The following is a 22,603-nucleotide window of genomic DNA, read 5'->3' on the forward strand; positions in this document are numbered from 1 at the left end:
CAGAGACCTTGGAGTTGGAGATACTCAAAAGCCATCAGGACACAATCCTGGGCAGTCTGCTCCAGGTGGTCCTGGTTGAGCAGGCGATTGCATCAGGTGACTTCCTAAGGTCCCTTCCAACCTCAGCCATTCCGCAGTTCTGTGAGATGGCACAAAGCAAAAAGGAGCTGATAGAAAGGTGTAAGGTGGAGGCTGTCACAAAGAACAGCAGAGATGCTCACAAAGATGAGAAAGTGTGGTTCTGAATTTAAAATCCTTGCGTCAAAGTTGGTCTATTTTACCAGTAACTCACACTCTGAATCATTAAGGTTTTGTGCATCACCTCGATCTATAAAATGAAGGTAGTATTTGTCACTGTATTGTTGCAGTGGCAAGGGCATCTGTAGGTATAGTTTGGTGTTAAGTCAAGGGCGGCCACAGCTCTCAGAGGGAGAAAAACGAAGCGTTTGGTATCAAAAAGCTCAAAATCAAACAAAAAACTAAACCAAACTCCTTTCTAGGAAGTAAACTTTCAAAAGGCAGGAGAACCCCTTTCTTCCAAGCCACTTTTCATCAGTAAGCGTGGTCTGGACTTACCCTCAAGTGGCAGAGAGAGGGGAGAGGTGAAGCCCCAGCGGATGCCAATGTTTACAGCGCTGGGCAGCAGGCACAGATGTTGTGGCAGCCACGCTGCGCCCGGGACAGCACGAAGTCAGTTCCTGACTTTGCACGGACAAACGAATGCAGGACCTCAAAGCTGGCTCGACTTACAAAGCAGTAGGCTGACGCTGGCGTTCGCAGTCAGGACTGTAGATTCTCAAGGCTGCCTAACCTTTTTCTTCAGAGCTTTTGTTCTCTTGTTTGTTTTTTGTTTGGGTTTGTTTGGGGTTTTTTTTAACCTCTGATCTTTTCTCTTTGTTCACGCTAATTATGACCCATTAACTTAAAAACAAACAAAAAAAAAAAGCGCAACAAACCCAAACCAAACACAACGCGCCACCCTCCCGGCGCGGGGGCGGCGGGCAGCAGTGTCTCCCCTCCGCGGCCAGCGCTTCCCTGCCGCGGGGCCGGGACAGGGCTCCCCCATCTCCTCCCGCCGCTGCCACAGCCACCCCCGCCTCCGAGCGCGGCTCTCCCGGCCCGGCCCGCCCCGCCGGCAGCAGGGCAGGGGCGGGCGCTGCTGGCGGCGGCTCCTCCCCGGGGCGGAGGGACGCGTTCGCCGCCGCCGCCTGCCGCCCGCCGCCGCCGCGGGGACTGGGTGCCGGGCGGCTGCTGGCGGCGTCTCCCGTCTCGTCCCGTCCCGTCCCGTCCGGTCCCGGGGATGTCCGGCGGGGGCAGCCGGCGGCGGGCCGGCCCCTCCTGGCACAGCACTTTCTCTCGCTTCTTCTCCAGGAGCCCACCCGGCGAGGGGGCGGCGAACAGGTACGCGGGGCACGGGGGCGGCGCGGTGCCACCTGCGCGGCCGGGGGACACCGGGGGACACCGGGGGGCAGCGGGGGGCGCGGGGCTGAGCGGGGCCGCGGCCCGTGTTGCGACACCGGTGGATGGCGGGGCAGCGGGAGGAAGCCAGCCTTCACCGCGGGGAGCCCGCGCGTCCCCGGGGCCGGGGGCGGCTCCCGGGACAGCGGCGGGGCGGCGGCGTGTCCGGGGGAGCTCCGCAGCGGGCTGGGTGCGCGGCTGACAGCTGCTGCCGTGGCCGGGCAGGGCGGGCTGTCCGGGGGCAGCGCTGCCGTGCGGGCACGACTGCTGCCGGGCGCCGGGGCGGGGGCACTCGGGGGCTCCCCGGGAGGTGCATCGAGCGCCCCCGGCCCCGCCAGGCTCGGCGGAGCCCCTGTGGAATCTGCTGGGAATAGCGCATCCCGGGGCTTCCCCTCCGCCGCCGTCAGCGCGGTCGTGTGGCTCGGGTCGCAGCCCCTTCCTCGGGGACTGAAAGCAAGGCAGGGCGCTGAGGGCTTTGAGGGTTTTGTTTGTTTGTTTTTCCTTTTCAGCTTTCACGCTGAAAGTTTACTTTTGGACTGGTGTAAATCAGGCGTTAATGCAACATAAATATTACTGATGTGTTTAAGTCTCAATGCAAAATTTGTGGTTTATGGAAACTTGGTTATTAGTAATTTTTTTTTAGTGCAGGGAGACTTCACAAGATGAAAAGGTTTGGAAACTTCTTGTGTATTTGTTCCTCTTCCTTTTTTCTTTTTCTTTTTTTTTTTTCTTTTTTTTTTTCTTTCTTTTTTTTTTTTTTTTCTTTTTCTGGTGGCTGATTTCTGTCTGTAAGTAGGAAAGAAGCACAGATAAGTTTCCTTCAGTTTCTCAGGCAGCCTCGTTGTCGGCCAAGTTAATGAGCATATCTTTGTGGTGTAAAGGTGTTAACTGCCTAGGCCTTACTTCCTCGGGTGTAGTATTTATTTTTTGCCTTTAACATGTTGGTTTTAATCTGAGTCATTCTTGATAGGGCATAGGTTTGTGTTTAAACTGACAGACAGTAAACGCAGTTTAATCAGATAGACAGTGGCTACCGCAGTAGTTCTTTCAGTGAAAAGCTTTAGGATCTTGCATTGCAGATTCTCAGCAGTCATGGAAATTAGAAGAGCCTATTGCTCTCTTACACTGACCATCTTAAACAGTCTTGTAAATGCACCGTGAGGATTTTTTAACTTTGGGGGGTTTATTTTACTGTAAGCATTTGGCAGTCCACCATCAAGGATCCACTGCTCTTTTATGAGCAGAAGACGTTGCTTTTTTCATTTCGTGGAAAAAAGAAATTGGGAGCAAGGCTGCTGAATCAAGGACGTCTTTACAATTGCTGGAATAGCCTGGCTGTTTTGTCTGGCGAGGGTGGTTGAGATATGGGAGAAGGCGAAGGTTTGTATCTGGCTGAGGACCTGGAGAGGCAATAGGACAGGTTTCATGGGATGACGCCTTGGCAGCTCCCTGCAGCTGCGGTTTGGGATAAACAAAAAGGCCTAGCGGTCACCTTGGTGAAGAGCAGAGTGATGCCACTTCAGTGGTTTGTGCATTTAAACGGCCGATCTGTAGGCAGCACTCACGCTAGACCAACTCCACTTAACTTGGGGCCGCAGTCTAATCTCTGTCCCGATCAGAGTTTCATTTCCTGCAGCCAAGAGCCTTTTCTTCACTCGGAAGCTGGGGCAGTCCGCGCAGGTATGAACAGGCTCTGGCCCCTTGGCCTGGGTGTTGAACTCCTCACGAGGTTCGCTGCAGGGTGGTGGCCGTGGCTCCTTCCCGGGGCGGAGGCAAGCGACAGCCCTGGCCATCCCGAGGCCCATTTGGTATGTTGAGGAGCTTTTCCTTGTTGTGCCGGGCTGCAGCGTGGCACGCTAGTCAGGAATGCTGACGTTCTCGTATTTGGTTTCCACTGGCAGCCTTCTTCGCAGATTAGCGTAATTGCATACATTACCCCGCGCCGGGCTGGGATGAGTGCCGCAGGTCTGCTCCTCGTGTTTGTTCAGCGAGCTCGGCCGTGCAGCAGAGTGCATCGCTGAACAAAGCCTGGGTGCCAGGGGGGGCGACCAGGGCTGCCCTGGGTGTTTGTTGTGAAGGTGTGGAGTGCGTGGGCGAGCCCGGGAATGCGGCTTTTGTGAAGGGCTGTGAGAAATGTGCGCGCCGGCGTGGCTTCCCCTCCAGGCTATCGGTAGGATGTATGTTGGAACCAGAACGAGTTTGATATATATATATATATATATATACCTATATCTCATTCATAAACTTTTCTGTGGAGGTATCTTACTTACTGATGGGTTTCAGAGGAGTGGAAGACCTAGGTGAAGGGGGCTGGAGGGGGAGCAGTATGTCACATACGCTCTGTGTGCCTGCACTGAGCTCTGGAGACGGGCATCACACTTGATGCCTCTGCAGAACGTGATGGTTTCCTAAGTTTTAAAAGCATGCAGAAATGAGCCTTTGTCCGTCCAAAAGTCATTCTCCATCTGCTCCCGCGAATTAGGCAGTGGTGGGTGGCTGGAAGTTGCCAGCTTTCCTTCCCCTGTGAGCAGAGCTGCCCTCTTGCTCCAGACCCTGTTCAGATTTACCTGTAAAAACCACAAGAACCAAAACCCAAACCTACCGTGACCCTGGTTTAAAACGGGAGGAAGGGGATGGCGGGAGTTACGTGGTATGTTAATCAGTGTCATAGACTCTTCTGAGAGAACCTCATTTGACAAAAAGCTTTTGTTAATGACTTGCCCTTTTAGCAGTTTGTAGATCTGATGGACATTAGACTCGCTGGAGGCTTGCAAGTGGAAAAAATAAGGTGCGCAGGTTAGTTGCAAGTTTTGTGGTAGTGTAAAGCACAGCACATCCCTTAAGAGTTCACTTGGCCTTGACATAAAATGCAGCCAAATGGAAAGCCTCTCCCACCTTAAGTGTGTTCTTCAGAGTTGGGGCTGCTTTGAATGGCTGCAGTGCTCTTCATCCCAGGTCTTTGTCATTAGTTCCATCAAAGGCAGTCGTTATGCTGTATTGGACTGTTTGCTATTTTCAACAATACACAATTGGTTATTGGTTACCACAGTGTTTGTCCTAGAGTAATCTAAATCCCCAGGGTGAAAAAACCCGATTGCGTTTTCGGTGTTCTAATAGGAATCTTATAATTTTTAATTTTTTTTACTAACACGTGTATCTTTAGTCCATCTGGAAGAAGACATAGCTTTTACACAGTAAGTCTACACTGTGGATGCTAATTGTTCTTTTGCACAATAAATGTGACCTTTTCAGGGAGGTGTGACACTTTTTACTGGGTGTTAAATGTTTAAAGGACATCAAAATATTCTTTAAACTATGGGTGCATTTTATTAGTTATTCCTTGCAGTGTTTAGCAGGTTCGCTTCAGATTTCTCTTTTTCCCTCAAAGTGCTGTTGACTGGTCACAGAACTACCAGTGCAAGTTTGGTTTGTCAGGATATTTTGTCTGCATTGCTGAAGGGACACCAAACAGGGAAAAGCAACCTTTTATCTGGTTTAGAAGGATTTTGGGGAGCTGATTTGTTTGTTGGGTTTTTTCAGGCTGAGATTGCTGTTCATCCATTAGTATCTTACTGAGAGCTTTCAGAGATGAAGAACTTTGTTTATTCTGCCTGAGGAGAGATTAGAGAGTCTTTTTCTTCCGTTGGGACTGCCAGTCATTGTCCCTGTTTACAAAGAACATGTATTTTTGTAGTTGCGTTTGAGGGACTGCTGGAAAATGATGGAAAAGGGAGTAATAAATTTCAAACCTCGTTCTTCTGAAATTGCTGCCTCCTGGCTGAGTCTGATTCAGATACCATTGACATCTCTGAAGAAATCCATTGTCTGCTGGTAAAATCAGTCTCTGCTTTCTAATAAAGAACCTTTTACTTTCAAAAGCCAGAGCAGGATTCTTGGTTGTTAAAATTTAGCCTATTACGAGTCTACATGAGAGGTGGTGGCTTGTGGAACCAGCAAAAGCAACACTTCAACCATATAAAAGAATTCAAATTAGATTTGCCTAGGTAAGGTGCATTATGAAAAATTTCTATACGTTTGTTAATTTGGGGTTTCGTTCTTGCTTTTTGCTTCCAAGATTTTTCCATTATGGCTTCCATTGCAGGATAATTCAAAACAGTCTGAAAGGCCCTGATCCAACGGGGTACCAAAGTGGTTGCCTATAATCAGGCAGGTAAATAGCTCTGTGCACTCTAGTGGGACTGCCTGCTTGATCGGAATGAGGCACATACTTGGATGTCTCCTGGGACAGAGACCAGGAGGAGCAGGGCCAGCAGCTGGCCGTGTGTGTGAGAGACATTTCCTGAAGGAAATGTTACTAGAACCTTAATTATAATAGAAGCGCTCCTTGGAAGAAACAAAGCAACATGTTTTTTCCACTGTTTTAAATGTTAACAGCTTTGTCTCCTTTTCCAGGAGACAAAGCTTTGTTGGCTTAAGTGACAGAGTTAATGCAAAAATATTTCCAAAACAGCTACAAGTCTGTGGTTTTAAGGAACAGTTTTGCAAAGACGAAAACTCCTTGGTCTTCTCCTCTAGTGAACAAAAGGCTCCCAGGTGGAAAAAAATTAAGATTCCAAAACGTGTTGCTGTAGGGATTGTATTTCTAATTATTGTAACTTCTTAAAAGGGTGGAAACCCAGCTACTGCTTTTAATTTCTGAGGGGCTTTTGGATTCTATACAGTTCGGTTAGTATATGCTATTATACTTGCAGACAGTAGCACAGCACTGGATTGCTCAGGCTTCAACTGAATTCTTCTGGTATATTAATTTTCATTTCTAATATAATTTTTATCTGTTCTAAAGGGCTTTGCAGTATCACTTTTGAAGACTTAAGGTAAAAAATGTTGGCTTCCTTACTCATTTTACTTTCTCATGTCAATTTCCAGACACAAGACACCATGTTGTGTTATTGTGATTTCATGGCTTGCCTTATTTTGAAATAGAATGTTGTTTTTCTGAATCTTCCACCGCTTCTTAAGTTGATAAAAATATTTTTCCAAAGGCAGCATATCTGCTTAAGCAGCTTGGAGGTCTTGAGGCCTAAGTGTGTGAACACCTTGGGGGTCTGCACTTCACCTATGGACCGTGTTGTGTTGGGAAAAAATGTAGGCAGAAGTTACTTCTTGGGAGGATACAAACAGAAAAGGCAGAAAGAATTGCGGAGATCACATACTTTTATTTTAATCATCAGTTACGGGCTGCAAATTTGGCTGTAGAGCTTGTTTTGATAGGAATGGAAGGAATGGAAAATGCACGCCTTCAGAAGAGAAGAGCGAACTTTGGTGTCTGTAGGATGCTTCCCAGTGTATATTTTGTGAGTAAAAGATGGGAATTCTGGGGGGTATTTTCTCGGGTTTTAATAGTTGCCCTTGTAACTCTACCAAAAGTAGAGTTGCTGCATTTTACTGGTGACACCAGTCTCTCTTACTTGTTTTTTCTGGGATGCTTATTCTTAATGAACCTTTTTGAAATTCTGGTATGCTCTATTCATCAGTACAACAGTTGCTGCAGCTTTAAGGCTGCCCTGGATTACTCATTTTTTTAAAATATCTCCTATTTTTTATGCCATTTTGTAAGTACCACTGTTGATCCCCCACCCTGCAAACATGCCCTTTGGAAACAGTTCTATTCCCCGTTAATTCGATAAATGTAACCTTAATAAATAGTTTTTAAATCTGTTTCTGGTGTTGTACCAAGTGTTTGTGTTAGTGACCAGTAACATGTCTGTGTCACGGGAATGCTGGAAACTGTCTAACCAATCAGACTGGCAAACAGGGAGCAGATTCCACAGCAGTGTTGGTTACTATGCCTGACAGATGCCAGAAGAAAAACCTTGATGTAATCTGGTATAATCGCACTGCCCAATACTTGAGTAAGCTCTGCTCAGAAACATTTATATTTCTTTCTCCAGCCTTTGTAGGGCTGTTCAGTTCCCTCACACGTAAAACGGATTAAGTTATTTAGCAAGGGTCATCATATTTATTTCACTTAGTTCTACCCTTTAAACTTAAAGGTACATGTTCAGTCTAATGACATGGTTTGGTTCTTGCACTCCTTTCATGTAAGCTTTCCATGTAAAGTGTGGCCTATCTGCAATTTTTCTGACTTATTTATTTTCCATTATAGCTTTAGTTGCTCATTTTTGTCTTCATTTAATACTAACACACTTTGTGTAGCTGATATAAACCATGCAACACAGCACTGCTGTTGCAGAATGTGAAGCTGACCCAGCTTTGCTGCACAAGCAAAGAACAGTATGTAAATCAGCAAAAGAAACAGGTCTGAGAAGAAAAGATTGTTTCAGTTAAAACAGTCTAAATTGCTTGTTGCTGTCTGTAATCAAACCAGTTTCAAAGTGAGGATAGTTTAATTGAATATAATACATTCTGTGCTATTCCAACACTTAAATTAATCAGCAATTGTACCGCTTCTTCTGCCTGAGTTCCCTGGCTCCATTTTTACCTTCCTTACCTTTCTCTGCTTTCTTTTCCCCTTCCTCCGTTTCCCTTCTGTGTTTGTTTTAAATGAAACAGCAGCTTTGCTTTCCTTTGACCCTCCAATTTCAGACTCAATAACTTGTTTTTATAATTGCCCTTTGTCTTAATGTCTTCAATTCTTCTCCCCTATGTGTGTGGCCTTAGCTTAGAGCAGCCAGAAACTTCACATTCAGATTTCTGTGCAAAGTTCTCCCTCTCTCTTTAAGACAAGCTCCAGCAGCCTTGCCAGAGACTAGAGGCAGATTTTGTCACTGCTGCTGCTCTTTGGTTTCCCAAGAAGTGTGTTAGCCTGGGCATCTTGCTGAGAAGTTCTCTGGAAATTCTTCATTTCGGAGCTTTTTGAAAAAAGGCAACATTGTGGTTTTGAGGGGAGGGAAACAGAGGAAAGAGGTTTTAATTCATTTAATTCATTGGGGTGCTTTTCTTCTAAAATGCTAGTGTTTTTATTTTCTGTTAAATACTGACATATTTTAGCTGTCACTTGATGGACAAGCCGATTTTTTGCATTCAGTTGATTTCCTCACATCTTATTGCCTCTGAGCTTTACAGTAATATTTTCCTTTCAGTTAATTTAACAAGCGGTTACTGTAACCTTGCGTACATTCCTCAAGGTACGGGCCAGAAGTTTGACTCTTAAAAATTTGACTATTTAGATTAAGTTCTGATAGTTCTCCTGGCTGCACAGCACACAAATGGCTTCACAAGTGTGATGATAGTGCCTAGAGGAAGGTGTTTCCCTTTAAAGTCCATGTTACTTAGTTGGATTTAAGGGGAACGATACAAAAATTGATTTACTAAGTCTCCCAGGCGACCTGAGAAGTTAATAAACATGGTATTGATTGTAGCATCACTAAAAGATGGGAGTTGTCAAGATCAGTTTTGTTTATGAGATTACAGCTTCCCTTGACAAACTGCTGAATATATCATACTTAGATGCTTAAGACCTGGCACTGACGCCCCACTTAAAATATTTGCAAGTGTAATAACAGCAGGCTAAAACTCAACATACAGACAAATATTTAAAAAAAAAAAAAGGTGTAATAAATAATTTTCTGCTCGATCTGTTTGAAGAAAATGAAATAGATGTGGTTTTGAATCAATTTAATATCTTCACAGATGATTTAAAAGAGGACAAAACTGTAGCATGTGAAGTATGCAGATGATTAGAGCCAAAAGCATGGAAATCACCATGTAGATGACATTGGAAGCAAACTGAGTTGTCGTGGTTGACAGCCAGTTAAACATGAGCTGCCAAAGTGGTGGCTCAGAGAAGAAAACATGATTGTCGGCTGTGTAAACAACAAAACACATGCATTCTGTGGATTCTTTGGTTTCGGTGTCCATGATTTATCATAAAAAGGATGCTGGCAAACTGAAAAGGGCTCTGGAAAGAGCTCCAGAACAATCTGATGTCTGAAAAACCTCCCTCACAGAATAAAGTGAAGTAGCTCAGTGGCATTTAGTCGTGAAATGACAACGTTAAAGTTTGTGGACTGATTCTGCCTCAAGGAATGTAACTGGAAGGGAAATCAGATTTGAGTGCTTTATGTTACAGCAGACCTGGGCCTTCAAGAGGTTATTTGAAGCTGAGACCTTTATAATCTGTCCCACATAGATGTAGATTTATTGAGAGATGAGACTGGAATCGTTAAGCCTAATAAGTAATGAATTCAGTAGTAGTTCACATGGAAAGGTCTTACTTCCAGATGTGGTCGTTTTTCCATAGTTTGTTGTTTTTCAACCAAAGCTCATAACTTCGTGTCGTGTGTTACAGGCTTGGCTCAGGTCTCCCTTGGTGAAATTTTGTAATCTAGATTATGCAGGAGGCCAGCTGCAGGAATCATAAGGATCTGTATGGCAAGCAGGGTAACTGGTATGTAAATAAAAATATTAATTTAAAAGTCTGATTTTTTTTGCATTCAACTTTTTAATTACCACTTGGAAACTGGAACAAAGAAGAAACCAATACTGAGCAACCTATGGCTCTTTGCAGTTTTATATTAAAAATTTCATTACTGCTGCCGGTTTGTGGATATGGTGTGAGAATTCCTGTAATGTGCTGAAACTTCACTGAGGTCTGGCACATCTATATTTGATGGTATTATTAGACTCGTGGATTTCCACTCATTTATATTCTTCAGGGAGGCTCTTGCCCAAATGGATTTTAAAGTTCTAGGTGATGAAATCCTTGTTTTCAATGTTTCTCCTTTGAAATATCCTTCTGGAAGGTCAGCCCTGAACGTGTGACTGTTGGCACAAAGTAAAATTGGAAAGAAGTCGTGGCATCAGACAGTCACAGAACCACATGAGGTGTGTTTCCCAGAGGGGTGTTAGGTTTGTTCAGAGAGAAAGGAAAGGCAGGGGTCCGGAGCTGGCATTGCAGCCCAGAATGCTGAAATAAAGAAAGTAAACCTCAAAACCATCTTTGAGGTTGGACATTGCTTATTTTCTTACCATTACAAGTCATCACATTAAATGGTTCCTGAGTTAATCTGAGGAGAAGACGAGTTAAAAACAAACGATGCCAGCCTTGTGTGGTACCAGGGAGGGTTTGGCTACTCGGGGAGGCATCTGTCCCTAAGAGAGAGAAGGCGGCAAAATGCTGGAGCACTCACCTGTCTGGTTACACGTGGACTGCGTGAAAAATAAATGCTGGAGCTGCTGCATTGGAAGAGATTTGATTCAAAGCCCTGGGAGAAGTAGGGAGGGTCAACATCCTCGAGTGCTGTGGTAGTGCTGAACTGAAGTTCAGCTGTAGTCAGCTGTCCCCGTTTCCTTAAGGGAGTGCCCATTAATTTCCCCCTTCCCAAACAGCAACAGGCAGTCCCTGCCTCCTCCTCATAAAAGAAACCTAAAATGTCACAGAAATTACTTTCAGTTTGAAGAACTCGGCGTGTGGTCAGTCTCATCCAAACTTGTGTGTTTGTGCTTTATTACTTGTATGTTTCCTGTAGCTCATTTTTTTTTAATCTGTCACAACACATTCACAATCTGCAGCGTGCATAACATGGGTGGGGTGGATTAATAAAGGAAGAAGGGGACGGGCTTTTAATGTGCAAGTTCTGAGGGATTGTTATGAAGGACAAGGATGGAGGAAGCAGACTTCTCACACCATACAGAGATGCTGTGAGGGCCTTTTGAAGATGCGATTGTTTGTAATTGCCTTGTTCTGTTTTTAGAGGCAGTTGCAAAAGACCTTGAAAGCCGTGTACTTAAATATGCTCCATTAAATTGCTTTTTTTTTTTTTTTGTCTTGACTGTAATCCCTCTTGTAATCTCTTTTTGTGCGAGCAGCAAGGCAGAATGTGAACATGTCTTGCTCATAAGAATCTCTAACCTCTCTTTCCAAAGTGTAATGATTAAAAACTTGGACCACAAACCTGCTTCTGGTTCAGACACCACCTGTCCAAGTATTACAGAAAGGTCAAAACAGAGGCAGCAGCAGAGGAACAAAAAGCAATAGAAAATGGCACAAAGAAAGTTTTGTTCAGAAGATACAAATGATACCATTCTGTAACTTAAATTTAATCTTGATTAGTTAGAGAATAAGGGTGATGCTAATCAGGTTAGGCATGCTGGCAAGACAGTAGAAAGAGCAGCAAGACAGCTGAGGAGAAGAAATCCCTCTAACCTTCCTCTAAACCTTCGCTGAAGATTAATCCATCTCTGTTGGATGCACTAATACGTAAGAGAAAAAGGAACATCTAGCAGAAATAGCAACAGAAGGGCGGTAGATTACATATCTGAGAGGCTTGGGTGTCTAGAATTAATTGTGACACTGTCTTTTTCTTTACTATTTCCATGCTTTTTTTTTTTTTTTTCTCCCTCCCTTTAAATCTACAAAATGAGAGTCGGATCTGTCTAAATATGTAAACAAGTGGTTGTGACAATTTGTAAATGACTGCCTGGATAGGTGAGAAGCCCACGGAGGCAAGCTGGCAGAGGCGTTTTCTTTCTTCCTAAAATCACGCTTAAAAGCAAAGACGAGTCCATTCAAAACTTGAGTTAGTGGAGGCTTTTTTTCTGGGTGTATGATGTAACAACAGCAGTTTGTGGAGCACAGAGGTGAAGATTAATTCATCTTCCTGACTGCACCAGTGTGAAATGCTCTCCTGAGAGGTGCCTGGTCTACCTGTGAGTGGTTAAGCACAAGCCTAACTTTAGATGTGTTTAACTAGAGACGACATTGGTGTTATCTGCCATGCCAAAGCGCTCCAGAAAGGCACTGGAGAAGCTTAAAATTCTGTGGAGCCCAACTTTATAGATACAGCTGTGGCCCTAGGTCACAGTGGTGTCTTGGATGCAATGATGAGAAGGGGGAAAGCCCTAAAATTTGTAGGGAGTTGTTAGTGGGGATTGCTAAGTTGCATTGTGTGAGGGAAATGAACAGTAGCCAGCAGGTTCTCCAGTCCCAGGCACCTGTGTCTGTGGTGTTTAGGCTGTAAAAGGTAACCTTGCCTCTTTGACACAGACAAAGCCATTTTATCCTAAACAGCCCATGAGGCCTTTGGGCAGCAAAGAAGCTCTTTGTGCTGTAAACTTAGAGCTTTTTTGTGCTGTAAAACTCAAACCGTTTGGTTTCAGCCAGAGATCTGTTTAGAACTGGGCCCTGGCTAAGAGGTTCACACCACACAGCCTCTGTGGTGAGGTATGGGGCAGTGGTTTGTCCCTCTTGTTCCTGCTCAGTGACATTTGTTGCCCCTTCATTGTGCTGTTAGAAGTCACTGCACTGTAAACTGGATCACAGGCTGGATTCTTCCTCAAGGAAACTTCTGCCCCCCTCTTGATTTCATCGAAAAATGTCGCCCTACTGAGAGCCCTTTTTGACTGAGCTAAGGATGTAGAGATGACTGAGGTTGAGGAGGAAGGAGTGGAGATTCCTAAAGCTGGTTCTGCTGACAAAGTCAGCGTGTTTGAGGAACTACACCCTAAAGCAAAAAGTTAAGGAATGTAGAAACGCTAGAATATAGACCATGAAAGGGTGTGGGGAAACGCTTCCAGAGTTAGGGTTATTTTATGTTGGAAAGGAAAGTTTTGATACTTTTTTTTTTTTTTTTAACTTGTTGATTTTAAGATGCTTATCTGCTGAACTGTGTTCTTTCAGTTTTGGCATGTATGCTATGGAATTTCGATGGCTGGCTACAAGAAAGTAATACAGACATGTATTTCAAATATAAACAAGAAGTAGGAAAATGAAAAAAAGTTTTTGGGGAAAAAGCACACGGTGTAAAGGGAAGAGTGTGAGCAAAACAAAGTGATGCAATAGTTCAACTCTGGTAATGTATGCTGGCAGGACTTAATGAAAGCAAGGATCTTATTTGTGGTCTGCAGACCAGTTCCATTAAGTGTGATACACTGAATTTAGGAAGAATGTCTGGTAGACATCAACCTCATTATTCCACTCTTAAGTCCAGGGACTTCCTGTTCGTGTCAAATGTATCAGCATCAGGAAAAGCCATGTAGATCCCAGAAGGATGTTTTGGTTTTTAGTTTGTTGTTTTGGTTTTTTTTAACCAACAACAGAACAAAAACTAGGAGAGAGAAAATAGGTTAGGCACAGAGAAACACTTTTATTAGTGTGCCAGGCTGCCCAGAGTGATTGTGACATCTCCTTCATGAAACACATTAGCAGCAGAAGAAATTAATAGGTCAGAATATTAATTCATCTGCTCTGTCTTCCAGGGAGGCAAAGAACAGCCAAGACTTTCTGTCTGATGCTCTCCCTGAAAAAGCATCTTTGTGTTTATGAATGCATTATGAGAGATTACTTAAGGTGATGTGAAAGTACATGGTTTTTGACTTGGAGGGATCTATGAACGGGAGGAAGAAGCTTTTCTTTCGATGCATCTGAAAAGATGCGAAAGATCTTGAAAAACCTAATTTCAGGAGGGTTCTACTGTAATTTTTATTCAGGGAATGCTGTCTGAACAGCTGAGAAGGAGACTTACATTTAGTCAGAGTGGCTTTTGTATTTTGTGTGTCTATCAGGGTATACTGGATGCAAATGTCTAATCCACGGAAGGAAGAAAAATTTAATTCCTTCTCCAAATCCTGGCAGAATTTCATCAAACTGCTAATAATTTTCTTTTTATTTGAAGAGTTTTCAATTCATCTCTTCACGTGAATTCAGAAATAAGGGCTTGTGCATTTTTCAATAGCAAAGTTAAATGTTTAACACTGGTGAAGAAGGGTATTCAAAGTGATCGTGAATTAATTGAAATACTCACATGGTAAGTTAGCACAAAGTTATTTTTCTTCGTGTAATGGTACACAATTCAGGAACTGATGTCTGTTGTTAACATCACCTAATGTTTTCCTTGATAATGTTTTTGCTTTTAAGTTGCTTGTAGCATAAACATTTTTATTAAACTGTTCTCTGCTGGATTGTGTGTAAGGATGGTTCTAAGAACTGGGGTTGAGGGAAGGGAGTTGGTTCCCTTCATTCCAAAGATGAACTCTCAGGAAAATGTGAATGAATTTAGTGAGTTTCCCATAAGGACACACGTGATTTTAGACTTCTGACTTTTAAAATGGAACAGCAGGCATTGCCTTGGTAATAAACATGTACCTGTTGTCGCCTTTCAAAAATTGTTCTGCATTTGCATGGCCCACTGGGCATGTTCAGTGAAGAGCTGTTCAATGTGGTGGCTGTGATTTGGGATGATTCCACCTGCCAGGAGTACATTCCACTTGCTCACAGCCCTCGGAATGGGGTGTGCCTTGTAGCTGCCAGGTATGCCAGGTGGTCCTGTGGCAGTGAATGCTGCTGTGGTAGATCATTGTTCAATTACAGTTGAAAAATAATACCCAAGCATGGAAATCTTGTTGTTTTTCAGCTGGGAGAGCTGAAATGCTGTGTGCTGTTTCTGAATGCTCAAGTATCCACCTCTGTATGAGGTGAAACAGTCATTATGGTTCTGTCTTCAGCTTTTTGGGGCTTGGTTTTTTCAGTTACAGTATCTGCAAAGTGCATACTACAGTTTGTAAAGTATGTTTTTCTGTCCTTCTAAGTTAAAGCTCTCTAGAGGTTAAATTGAATATGTTGGCTCTTGAGAGGATTTGAATAATGCAAGTACTCAGCGTTACAAAATATTTTTGTTTTTCAGTTCTGAAAACAAAGGGAGCGAAGCCATAAATTCAAAGAGCGGCCAAAAGGAAAGCACAACTCAGCCTGCACTTTTGAAGGTAAGATTTTTGTTGACAAATATTTATTTTAGGTAAAACCTGCCACCTCCACTTGTGACTGTTAGAGTTGTGATGTTGGATGCCCTCCTGTACTGCAGTGTGGCACTTGATTGCCATATTCTGGGTTAGGGTCCACTATGCCAGGGTTCTAATGTACGTGCTGAATACAGAAAAACTGACTGTGCTTCACATTCTTTAAACAAAATCCATGTGTTTACTCACAGGAAAGAACTGGGGCTTCAGTGCTAACTCCACATGCAGTTAGCCAGTGAAGAAGAAAACTAATATTTTTATCAAACCACATTTTCAGGCATTGCTCTAAAGCACCGTTTCTGTATAATTTAAGAATATCTAACCAGCAAGTCTTTGCTTGCCTGAAGGTCTGCTGGTTGCCAGCCAAAACACTGTAAGATCTTTCTTCTGAAATTTGTCTGTACGTCGGGTGCTCCTCACCAGTTACCCGTGTTAATCATGCTTGTCTTGTCCTGTAAGTGTTGCACTGCAAGCAAAGGACATGTTCCTCTGTGATCAGGGCTTTCTCCTGTGGCACCAGGCACACCTCTAAAGTTGTGCTTAGATTCAGCCAAGTATTATAAATAATTATGTACAGGACGGGTGATAACAGTTGTCTTTGCTCCTGTCACATCTTGCCCTGCAAGGAGCTGTTCCAGTGATCCAGTCACTAAGCAATTTTGCTTGAATTTTTGTTCCTTTTCAGAGTTGCTTCAGTTCAGTGCAGATAATATGGTGGCTGTTTCCCCAAGAGGGGCTTGGCTAGTCTGCCAGATTTATTTGTAGGCTTCTTAATACACTTAATCTGAGATTTCTACTGCATGTGGCATTTATTGAGCACTCATGGTGTGTGGAGAAGGAAGTGCTCGCCTTCTGTAGGGCCCTCAGTCGCTGTATAGTTGCATCCTCAGTATCTAGGGACCTTTTGTTTGGGCTTCACCAAAGTTGGAGACTTTGCAGTTGCCTCTGCAAAGACCCCAGCAGGGTCATTTGCTCAAGAAAATTCCATTTTGACCGTGGTCTGTCTACAGCAAGGTGGAAAACGGTGTTTGTTCAGAAGCCAGGTGGATTTAAGCCAACTCTGTCAGTTCAGAGCTCCTGGAAAATGCCACTGCATGGCTTCCTATTACCATAAATCATTGATTTTATGCCTTGGAATGCAGGCAGAAAGGTTTCTGATAAACCAGAGGAGATTCTATCTACTATAATAAAAGGAGAAAATTTTCTCCGTTTTGAATGAATGTTATTTTTCTGTGTCAGATCATTGAAAAATTCCAGATGAGATTTTCCTTTGGAGGATGGTTTCGGCTGAGGAAGGGGAAGCATTCAGCATACGTGCACAGCACTTCAGCACTAGGAATTGCTTAAAAGGAAGTATGAATAGGGCTAGGTCTCAAGGAAAAAGCAGGATGTGTAGGTGGAGCAAAGCAAGCATAGCAAGTTTAAGTTACCTAAGAGTATGTGTTTCTTGCCAAAAAACGAAATCTGATTAATGTTTTTTTAATTTACAAAAGTCACAATTCAGAATCTTTCCTGCTGAATCTGTTTCAGTGGTCTTCTACTCAGAACTCTTACTTTTATAATACTTTACTAAATGCTAGTGCAGAAATTAGTGCTGTAAAGTTTTTTTTTCCCCCAAGTATCTGATCTCCTCTTTGTCTTGCCATAACTTTTTATTTCATTATATTGTTTCAGACCTATGTTAAAAAGCCTAAAACTGTGGCATTGTCTCTGAAATAATACCTGGTGTTTGTACAGGCTTTAGGAAGAAGGTGTGGTTTTCATATTACTAGAATGTGCTGGTTGTTTAGCTGTACTGAGAGCTTCCTGTCTGACTTACTTTCCTCTTGCTTACCCTGATCAATAACCTTGTGATACACTTGAACAGTTTCATAACTTTGAGTTAGTCTCATTTTTTATCTTGTGTGCAAGGAAATTACGACTAGATAGCAAAAATTTATTCAGAGGAAGTAGTGAAAGTATTGGTTTTCTGATGCTCCTCCCACTACATTTTCTGAGGAAAATGCTTTTCTGTTTTTTCCTCTCACTGCTGTCTCCAATACACTCTTGAAATTTGGCAACACCACAGTGGCCAAAGCAGGCTGTCTTCTGCAAAGATCACCAGACTGCACCTGAGCAGTTGGAGAGAACTGATGCTGCCTTAATTGTGGTCTTGGGATAATCTTAGGAGTCTTTCCAGCCTAAATGATTCTGTGAAAGGTATGATCTGTGTTATTAGAAGATCCTTCAGGTTTTTCATCCAATCATCAGGGTTACTGTAGGCTGACAAAAAAAATAGTTATGGAAAGTGTGCTTTATGGAGAATGTCTGAATATATAAGTGGATCAGTTTTGGGCAGGTTTCCAAGCATGCCCTTATCTCTGAGCTGTGCTTCTACCTCAGCATTTCAGGTGGATGGTGACTAAAAGTGAAACCGTGTCATGTCTGTGTTAGCTGTCATGGAGTTAATGAGCCATCCTGTTTCTGATAGACTTCCATGCTGTGATTTTGGATATTCATTGGCCATCTCAGCAGGAGGCCGGGGGCGAAATAGCCGAGGAGCTGTAAGTCTCTGATTTAGCAGCAAAGGTCGAATGTCTAAATTATAACTGACTGGGTGAGTGGAGCTGGGAATTGTGCCGAGCTATGGTGGTTCTTTGACTCTTGTGAGCACTTTAGGCACCACTTCTGTACTTTACCCCCAGTTGCTTTTTCCCTACAATGAAATATTTAGCTCATAAAGGGAGAAAAAGATACTTTAATATGCGCCTTTTGAAAATATTAAGCGTAATTTTTCTGCGCACCAGCGGGACTTTATCAGTCAGCGCTTGATCACTTGCAAGAAAATATTACTGAAATGTATTTGCTGTTAATTGATTGCAAAACACCGCCGCCTCCCAGTATTTATTTACAGGTTTTGTTTTGCTTCTGTTTCTTTGAATTAGGGCTGTAAAGGTTGTCCTTTCTGGGTAAACGCTCCATTTGAGCAGCGTGATTGTTGAACAGATGGTTGTGTGGATGTAAACAGCTCTTGAACTTCATGTTTGGTGTACTAAGTATCTGCACTACATAGTGTCCAGTACACCTTAGTATATCATTAACCTCACTTCTAGTGCTACAGGGACTTTGTTTTCAAAGGCAATATTGCAACAGTGTTCCCTGAAAAAGCGTGTTTGGTGGTCCCTGGATATCCTTCCTGTAGCAGTGCATGGAGAAAATAGCACATTCTTCCATAACCCATTAGGAAGGAATTCTTAAGCATCTCAGCACAGGAACCATCATGTGGACTCTGTAAGGCAAACACAGAAGTTCCAAAAAGTAACTCCAAGTTTGATATACCAAATGTATAATTTAGATGACAGTATTTCTAGTGGCATCAAGTATGCTATCATTTGGCCCATAGGCTCAAGCCTGAATTAACCTGAGACAGTCTCAAGTCTTCATAGAACACTCAGGGGCAGAAAGTACAGCAGAGACTATCAACTCTGTTCCTGTGCCCCAAGGTGAGATCTATGTCATACCTGATAAAAGTTTGTCTGACTTGTTCTCAAAGACCTCCAGGGATGGAGATCTCTTAAGATCTCTCCAACCTCATCAGACAACTGTTCTACCAATTTCATAGACCTTATAATTAAAAAGCCTTTTGCTTAACATGCCATCTAAAGCTTCTGTGCTACAAATTAAACCTTTAGCTAATTGTTCTCTGACAAGTACTCCTGTACACTGTGAACCTGGAGAGGAGATTATTCTGTAGCTCTGCTTTCTCACATGAATTTCATTTCAAGGTAACATAAAGATAGCTGTATTTAAGCAGGAGACACGGTATTAAATTTTGATGGCAAGGACTGCAATTATGTGATAAGATGGAGCCAGCTTCTTTTTGGAGTTGCAACGGGTACAAGTTGGGACATGGGAAATTCCAGTCACCCATATGAATTTTTCTTTTTTCCCTTTACTATTAAAGTGGTTACATATTGGAGCAGTTTGCCCGAGTGAGTTGCAGGATCTTTATGCTTGGAAATACTCAAAACAAAGCTGGACGAACCAGAGCTGCTTTGTGCAGGAGCACAGACTGCATGACCTCCCCAGCCACATTCCTTTCAGCCTAATTTGTGCTGTAATTCTCTGTCACAAAATTTTTCATCCAGTCTGCCAGTTTACAAAATATGTTTTTAGAAGTCCCATGAACTTGCTGAATGCAAGTTGCTGTTCATACTGAATGTCCCTTATCCTGTCTATAAAGTCTTACAAAAGAGTTAGAAATCAAAATTAAACCTAGAGTCTTAGTTAACTGTTTTTCATATAGCATGGGGTGGGGATTTATATTGTCATGGGTTTATTTTATATTGATTTTATTTCAAAAATCTCATCACTTTAAATTTCATCACCAGTTATCTAAGTAAAGTCTGCTCAGGCTGTCTGTGAATTCCTGCGAAATTCCTGACTTAATAAGTAGAAATCAATTAGAGAGGGATGCTTTGTCTTTTGGGAGTCAAGGGAGATGGACTACTGCTGCCAACCACGAATTTTTGAAAAACCTGAGGGTTACTTTTAAAAGAACTGTCGTTGTTACTGCCCACAGCAACAAATGAAAGATAAACCGAGAATGGTTTTGGAGTTTGTACAATCAGGATTTCTCTTGTGAAAGCTGAAGCCGGTCTTTTTCTCCTCAGCTGTGATGCAGACTTTTGTTGAAATGGAATTTTATAGGTGGTACCTTTTAGTTTCCCAGGACACTTTGTGAAATTGATGGTTGATGTTAACAGCTCTGTGTGTTGAGGAAGGTATTTCAAGATTGTGCCATCTAAAGTTCTGGTAAATTCCATTGTCATACTGAAGCTTTTTAGAAAGAATGATCTTGAAATGTGCTTTCCTCTCTACCACTTTAGTTCTTCAAAGAAGGGGTCATGATCAGGGAATTTTGGGTGGGGGGGGGAAAAGGCTTAAATCTTAAAATTTTTGAGTAGCTCTGCAAATGGTGTGAAGAGAGAGAAACTTCTAAATTAAAAAGTTAATTTTGTCATTCTGGAGACTTTCACTGAGTTTAAGATTCCCTGTGAAAGTGACCTAGCAGAAACTTTATTTCAAATTGTACCTCCTTTTTTTTTACCTTTTCTTTTGAAATGTTTGCCCTCACCACTTTATCTGTTGTTCTTGTCAGGGAATGTATCTCTGGATACTTGCTCCGATTTTAGGAGAATACTATAGAGTTTCAGAGAATATTTGTTTCATCTTTTCTTTCTTCATCTGACAAATTAAATCCACATCGATGACTCCATGCTGTTTCAAGAATTCAAATGGATAAACAAATTTTTAAAGTCCTAGTGCCGAACTTTGAATAGATGCAGTCGTCTTTCCAAATGTTAAATAGTCATTGACTTTAAATAGGTTTATTTTTAAAAATGCAAAACTGATGCAGTTTAACTAAAAGTCTCTTCCTGTTGTTTAACTTTTACTCCTGATTATGAAGATGCCATGGTTTCATTAATTTTCTAGTTACTCTTGTCTTCCGGGGTTGCCATGACCTGATTTTTTTCATGTTAAACCAAGCAGAGAAATGAGGATGTGGAAGGAAAACTTCACAGTATTAAAAAGCCAAAATATTCAGGTTAATTGGGTATTTGTAGAGGTACTGAGTTCATCTTTAGCTTAAATTCCCCCAAAACCCCAAGTCGCTCTTGGTTTCTTTTGGGGAGTTTTTGCTTTTTCTCATTAGTTAAAAGATACGTTTTAGTAAAGACTAAAGAGCTTTTTACAGTGGTGGACCTCCCTTGCATCTTCTACACCACCATTGTAATTACTGGCCTAAATAGGAAAAACCCACTTTAACCATGTGTTTTTTCAATCCATCTGTCTCATGAACACTAGCAATAGTGGACTTCTGGGGTTCTTATTGTGCATTTCACTGTCTGATAGTACTTTTGCCTGAATTTTTTCTTAATGTCATTCTAATTTCTTTAGACAAGCCTAGTTCTTAATCTATGTCTCCCTGTATCCAATAGTTTTTCATTAGGTTGCCGTTATGTATTGCCTCCTGTTGGTTGCAAAAGCCTAAAAGATTTTCCTCACAGTACTTGAAAAAAGAAAAGCTTATTTCACATGTGGATTTAAGGCACCTCAGTGTGTCCCACTCACTGAAAAAAAGTGGGAGATTACACCAAAGATGCTTTAACCTCCCAGGGAAAGAAAAACTGCTGAAAAATAAGCAATAATGACTCTCTGTGGGGATGAGCTAAGCTGTCATCAGCCTCAGCCATATCACTGTGGATTTTGCTTAGCACACAGAATTTTTATACAGTGTCAGTGTTCAGATTGAATGAGATGCTCATAATTGTTAAATGAATTGCAGCCGTCCCAGTTGTGTTGAAAGGTCAAAGCTAAGGCCAGGAACAAGATTAATTTTCCTGTACTATAGGTGGCAGTGCCTAAATGTGCTACTTTGTGCACCTGAAGCTGTTAAATGATTTCTAAATGCCAGCGAGCAGAAATTCAGGAGTAACACCGTGACCCTTTCTCAGATGAGTAAATCGGGATGCTGGGGTTAAATGGCTTGTTGGAAGTCCCTGGGGTGAATTAGTGGCGATCCTGAATTTCTGACGGCAGGCCATCCTGTCCCAGAGGTGCAGGAGAGGTGAGGAGGTGGGAGTGTGTCTGTGCAGGAGGCAGGAATGTTCTCCAGGACAGGCGCCGCAGAGGTCCCTGCGCAGCCTCTGCAGCTCCTGCTTCGTAAGGAGCAGTCATTCATGGCGAGGGAAACCCGACATGTCTGGCAGTTGTGGCTGGAAGCTAAAGCTTTGCTCGCGGAGATGTGTGTTTTAGTGCCGTTAATGTTTTCATTTCGCTCGTTAGGCCAATAAAAGCGGTGGTGTTTTTGGCAGATGGACGCAGCCCTTGCTGACGGAGAACCTCCGGCGATTCAAGCTTCAGCTGCCGAGAACAGGCGCTTTACAAGCGTGGTTACAAGGGTGGCTGTTCCCTGCCGGTGCAGGAGTGAGGGAAACCGAGGCAAACCTGGAGGAGCACTCCCTGCTCAGGGTGCTGTTGTGCCACCTCGGGGCATTGTTCACACTGGTGGCGAGCCCTGGGCCTGCCAGCCAAGGCGCAGTCAGGCCGAGGGCGGATGTCTGTGCTGCAGCCAGGAGTGGATTACAGCCTGGAAAACACACCTTCGGCTGCTGCTGAATAAATCAGCTGGGGTAAGAATCCTGCCTGAGACATCGCGGGCTTGTCTCCTGAGCCCCGGCTGCCAGGCTTGTGTGCAGCACAGTGGGAGCACCCAGGCACCGCGTCACTCGCGGCCGCAGTCGCCTCAGTCACCCGATGGGAGTCACGATCTTGTTTCACGCTCTGCCACACCAGCCGCGTTGCCTGTGAGGGCACAGGCCCATAGGATAATTCGGGTTGAAGGGACCCCGGAATGTCATCCAGTCCAGCCTCAGTTCAGCTGCAA

At 43.2% G+C, this 22,603-nt stretch overlaps 1 protein-coding gene across 1 annotated transcript in view; it reads left to right on the forward strand.

Moving 5' to 3' along the window:
• Nucleotides 1-1,236: 1,236 nt before the first annotated feature.
• Nucleotides 1,237-22,603, forward strand: part of CRYBG3 (crystallin beta-gamma domain containing 3) — an 81,630-nt gene continuing 60,263 nt past the window's right edge. The window contains exons 1-2 of the mRNA XM_066207939.1: nt 1,237-1,401; nt 15,063-15,141. Coding sequence (XP_066064036.1) covers nt 1,301-1,401; nt 15,063-15,141 — 180 coding nt within the window. The 5' untranslated portion in view covers nt 1,237-1,300. The remainder of the gene's footprint in view (nt 1,402-15,062; nt 15,142-22,603) is intronic.

This window comes from Chamaea fasciata, unplaced genomic scaffold, assembly GCF_029207755.1.
Source record: "Chamaea fasciata isolate MVZ Bird 193981 ecotype frontalis unplaced genomic scaffold, bChaFas1.0.hap1 SCAF_2, whole genome shotgun sequence".
Lineage (NCBI taxonomy): Eukaryota > Metazoa > Chordata > Aves > Passeriformes > Sylviidae > Chamaea > Chamaea fasciata.